Source organism: Sinocyclocheilus rhinocerous, unplaced genomic scaffold (assembly GCF_001515625.1).
Source record: "Sinocyclocheilus rhinocerous isolate Xijiao unplaced genomic scaffold, SAMN03320098_v1.1 scaffold391, whole genome shotgun sequence".
NCBI classification, from domain to species: domain Eukaryota; kingdom Metazoa; phylum Chordata; class Actinopteri; order Cypriniformes; family Cyprinidae; genus Sinocyclocheilus; species Sinocyclocheilus rhinocerous.
Genome location: NW_015656602.1, coordinates 1 through 5715, shown reverse-complemented (window position 1 = coordinate 5715; position 5715 = coordinate 1). Strand labels below are relative to the sequence as shown.

Genomic DNA, 5715 nt, shown 5'->3' with positions numbered 1-5715 from the left:
TCAGTCCAAAAGAAGTGAAATAAAAAGCGCCCATTCATAATAAAAAGTGCCTCACACGGCTCCGGGGGGTGAACAAAGGCCTCCTGTAGCGAATCGATGCGTTTTTGTAAGAAAAATATCCATATTCAAAACGTAATAGGCACTTTAATCTAGCTTGCGCCAACAGTTGTAAACTGAAGCAGTTCCGGGAGCATGACGTATGAGTTCAGCGTTGCGCATGCGCCGGTGAGTCTCGTGAAAACCAACGTTTGTTAACAGGAGCAAAGGAAGCAAAGTTTCCTTACTTTAGCAAAGGAAAACCAGTCTCCTCTTGGCTTATATCGAAATCCTCTGACATTCTTCTTTACAAATCCTCGTTTTGTACTTCTAATTCGTGACCATTGTTTTGTTTTGATCTCTCTGCTGCGCTTCCGCGTTCGTCACTTCTGAGCGGCGCATGCGCAGCGCTGACCTCATACGTCATCCTCCCGGAGCTGCTTCTGTTTACAACAGTGAGGGTTGTAAAGGATGACTTGAGGGTGAGTAATTTATGGGCTAATTTTCATTTTTGGGTGAACTAACCCTTTAAGTATTGTTTTTCAGTTAATTATTTTTGTTTTCCCTTTTGTTGATTTCTTAGAAAAAAAAATGAACAAAACTGCTTCAATTTTGAAAACATTTGAGCACATGCAGAAAAAAAACATAAAATTATATACGAGAGGACAAGCATCAGTAAGTATTTTAAAATATCAGAGAATCTGACAAGGCAAGGTTAGTTCAAGTTGTAAAATGTCATATGGTGCAACTCCACAAAAACACAATGAAATTTAAGAATTAGTAATTTCATGATATTTGTAAAAATACTTTTTACTTTGAAAAATATATTTAGTATAACAGTATGATCCACCAACAAGACCACAACCAAACCAATGCTAACCAGTAAAAAACAACTTTGACCCACATTAAAATAGACTTGGCCTTTCAGCAGGAGTGGAATCAGTTATCAAGTATTACAGCAAACTGAATCGCTGCAAATAGCATCTAATAAAATGAATTAAGATTTGGAAACAAATGTATTATTCTTGTTGGATGACATGTTAGTTGGCATGTCTTTGCAATTCATGTCTTTCCGTCTCATTGTGAATGGTTTATGCAATCTAAATTGTTTGCTTCTAGCACAGGGATTCTGCGTGCTGTAACATGACTGAGGCCTCTATCAAGTTGGGAAAGAAAAACACCATTAGCACACACACAAAAATTGTTTCATCCACCAGATAGAAGAAGACAGACCCAGAGGAAGCAGATTTCTGGCACTTTGTCCTGTGAACAGACACAGTGGCTTCCCAAAGAGTGACATAATAACTTCCCAAGGGGTCAGTGTTCGGCTTGTTAGCATGGTCTGGATAGCTCTTCTGATAGGTGTTGTAACTACACATTCTGCACATAGAGATGATCTTCCATCGAGTATTTGAAATATGGCATCAGAATTAGCTGTGTATGTTGACAAAATGCATATTTTGCAAACAACATTTATTTTGCTAATATTTTCAGGGGCTGAAAGCCTAATAAGCTATTCTTGCAAATAGTGCATGCAAAGCAATTTTCCGAATCAGCATGTGCAGACCAATTTTTCTGTCTGCACCCACCTTGTTGGCACATACGTCATCAGCAGTGTCACTTCCCTGCCATTCATAATTCTCCACCCATGGCCTTATGGGATAGAAGAGTGCCATCGGATGTGTACTCTAAAATCTTGGCAGAAGTAGTAAACCATCTAGGTTATTTCAGACATACTGTTTCATGAATACTAAGGATTTTGACACTACAATTTTGCCATTCTATATAGTACATAAGTATGCAGTTTTGTACAAATCAACCAAACAGGCAATCAAATTTAAGTGAAAATCAAATTCGATCATTGTGAAATTTGGTGTATATGTGAAGGGTGAAGCTATGTACCAAATTTTGTGAGAACTGGACACAAGGTGTCACTATAATACATTTTTTGCTCCCAGAATCTAAATTCATCTGATACTTTCAATGTGCATGCGTTTCTCCGAAAAAATGTTCTGCCTTTTTAAATGGAATGAAACCTACTTTTTCAAATTTGTTGACTTTTTGCCCATCTAAGTACAATATCCAGACCTCACAAAACTGGGTACTGTGGAAGCCCATTTCCAACATGGGATAAAAAAAAAAATGTAAAAAGTAATAACAACCTTTTATCTCATAACTACATCTCACAATTTAAAGTTTATATCTCGCAATTCTGACTTTTTTTCTCGGATTGCAAATTTATATCTCGCCATTCAGAATTTATATCTCACAATTTTGACTTTTTTTCGATTGCGAGTTTATATCTAAAAATTCTGACTTTTTTCTAAGAATTGAAAAAAAGTTTTATATCTCACAATTCTGAGATAGAATTGAGTTTATATCTCACAATTCTGTTAATTTATTTTTTTCTGCCACGGAATTAAAAAAAATTAAATATATATTTTTTTATCTTCGTCTTTTCATTTTTCTTGCAATTGCAATTTTATATCTCACAATTCCAACTTTTCTTCTCAGAATTGCTCTGAAATCATGCAATTCTGACTGTATATCTTGCAATTGCGAGAAAAAAAAATTCTGAATTGTAAATTGCGAGATATAAACTCGGAATCGTGAGATCATGAGATCTTTCAACTCCATAATCGCAACAATCACTGCAGATAACCAAGTAGAGAATGGGACAGCCATTGCTCACCTCTGCAGTAGTTCTGAGAGTCTGGCATGAAACCCACGCCACACTGGAGTGTATGTGTTGAGCTATGAATGACTCTTGAGTAATCATTCCTGGAGATGGGGGCTAAGCCGGGCTGAACATCTACTCTTTCCACTGGCGGGGCGGTAGTGGGCTCATCCTCGCCGTTACTGATGATTATCCGAGCGTTGTGGGGAAGGCAGAGGTAGCCACCAAAATGGTTGACGCATTTCATGCCCCCTTTGCAGGCTTCCTGCACAGTCTTACACTCATCTATATCTGTGAGGAATATAAAAAGAAACAAAAGTAGCTATCTTCAAAAAGGTCATGAATTTGTACATGAATATCTGTCTATGCAGTATGATAATTCATGGTGGTTTTTTAATGGCTGATGCTGCTATTCTGATTCAGTGCAGCTACTGTATATGTATATACTGTATAAATGTGATAACACTTTGCTAATCTCAGAGGGTCAACGACTGGCCAATAAATCAGCCTGGCTGATATCCTGGTGTAGCGCTAACGCTTATGCTATTAAGACAGCAATATGAGAGGAGACAAGCTGTTTCCATCCATCCATCCATCCATCTATCCATCTATCTAAAGATTAGATAATTGAAAATCAGTAAAAACATGCATAAACCGAACACAACTCAAAACCGTATAAGCGGCTCTGATGTGTTGTGCTGTACTTGCCGTGTATGTGACAGGCTCCTGAGCTTCGGCTTCCTGAGACACGGTGAAGTGGACGGCGACACTCAAACACAAGCAGATCCCCAACATTGCGACCTGCAGCCCAGAGAAAACTTTCACAAATCATCACTGCGCCTTCACATGCATTTGCACCATTTCCACCTAAACCCCAATTACATTTCATCCGCGTTGCTAAGATCACATTGTTTGGATTGAATAAAACCGCTGTTGACCCTGGCTCATTTCTGCAGACACTTGGCAGAGTCCAACACATTGCAGCACAAAACAACAGTGTCCAAACTGTGCCCGCTCACCCAGTTCATAAAAGCAATTAAGCCATGGCACATTTTTAAAAGTATCACATTGTCCTTGTGCAAATTACCATATCCAGCATATGTGAGACCAAGAGCAGATCTCATATCAACACTGTGGGGAATGTTCATGATGAATTCAGTCTTGTAATATTGAATTTAATGGTTTTTTAAAGCCCCCTGAGGATGAACATCTCTGTTCTGGAAGCTCATTCTGAACCTCCCAGACTGTGTCAGAAAAAACAGCTCAAATAAAACATGTAAATCTACAGTACAAGCTTATTACCGCAATTTCAAAAGTAGTGCAACTGAAGGCATGTACCAACTAGTACTTAGACACCATATTTATCTGACAAAGCCCTCCAGCAACCTCCAGTTGAAATTGTTGTTTTCTGTTCAACAAAACCTCCTATTCATGTAATCATGCCAGACGTCTATTGTCATTCAAAAGTATGAAATATTTATGTAATATAACAAGATCATTCATTCTTTATGTATATGTAAAACAAAGTACAGTTCTACATCAAACACTAAAACTTGCAGTTCATTCTGAGTTGCACATTCAGAAAACTGTTACCATACTGTATAAAGTATGCATAAATCATTAACAGAGCAGAATTTATGCAATGCCAAAACTGCATAAACAATATACCTTATCAAACAGGATTGTCCCCATTTTCCCCAAAGAGATGAATGTGTGTGAAGTGAGTGGAGGATCTTACCGTGTGATTTATTCCACTGTAGCTTGAGGAGCACTGGAGTCTCTCACACATGAGGTGCCTGCGATCATGTTCTTATAAGAGGCAAGTTTTTCTCTCAAGCCTTTTCAAATTATGTTTTTTTTTCTTACTGCAACATTCTTGCTGGAATATAAAGGCAGTGAATGTGGCTCCACCTACTGCTAAACATTTAGACTTACAACACATTTACAGATACAGACAGGGGGTCTATGAAGGAAAGTCTGACTAGTAATTAAAAATTAATTTATGAGCTTAAATAGTACGATCATTTTTATCTATCAAAAATATATAATTTAATCTATAAAATAACTGTTGATTTAATTTAATTTTTTCTTTAAAGTATAAATTTGTATTAAGAATTATGTTATGAACTTAAATACTATGATCTTTTATATTTATCATAACAATCTATTAAATTAAATATAGAATTTGATATATAAAATAAAATAACACGTTTTTATTCATTTTATTTTTAACAGTTTTTCTAGAACACACATTTTTTGTCAAATCTAAAATCTACAATGAATTAAAAATAAATAAATAAAATAAAAAGTCTGCCTATGAAGGGAAGAGGCTTTTTATTTTACCAATCAAGAATTATATTATGATCTATGATCATTAATATGTATCATAAAATCAACTAACTAAAAAAATGTGAATTTAATCTAAAGATAGATAATAAATTTTGATCTAATTTTTCTTAACCGTTTTCTAAGATGTTTTTTTTAAAAAATAAAATCTAATATATATATTTATATATAATTTTCTATATTTCTGCATAAATATAACCCAAAACATCATCAGATTTTCACACAAGTCCTGAAAGTTGACAAAGAGAATTATATTATATATAAAAATTAGGGGTGCTCCGATCAGGATTTTTGAGGCCGATCACCGATCGCCGATCACAGAAAGCAGTATCTACCGATACCGATCACCGATACAGATCTTTTTAAAGTCTTCTTTTTTATAATTTATAGCTATTTATATTGATACTCCAATCAGGATTTTTAGACATTTATTCAGGGCCTGAATTTCATTTTTGAAAATGGGGGGAATTCCCCTCTTAGTTTACTCTTGTGAGAGGGGAAGCAGCACGGGACTGTGCTTTCACACAGGAGTCCGCTACTGATACGTGGCTGTCTACCACAAACACAACATTTATCCATGATTTTGATTTAAAATTTAAACCTTGTCACTAGAAATGCTTTTTCAGCATTGCAATTCTTTTTTTTACACAGTACAG

At 35.8% G+C, this 5715-nt stretch overlaps 1 protein-coding gene across 1 annotated transcript in view; it reads right to left on the bottom strand.

Annotated features, from left to right (window-relative positions):
* Positions 1-4544, bottom strand: part of LOC107720391 (EGF-containing fibulin-like extracellular matrix protein 1) — a 21180-nt gene extending 16636 nt beyond the window's left edge. Inside the window, exons 1-3 of the mRNA XM_016528082.1 lie at positions 4452-4544; positions 3418-3514; positions 2729-3004 (exon numbers count right to left, since the gene is read on the bottom strand). Of these exons, the coding sequence (XP_016383568.1) occupies positions 2729-3004; positions 3418-3514; positions 4452-4502 (424 nt within the window). The 5' untranslated portion in view covers positions 4503-4544. The remainder of the gene's footprint in view (positions 1-2728; positions 3005-3417; positions 3515-4451) is intronic.
* Positions 4545-5715: the final 1171 nt, after the last annotated feature.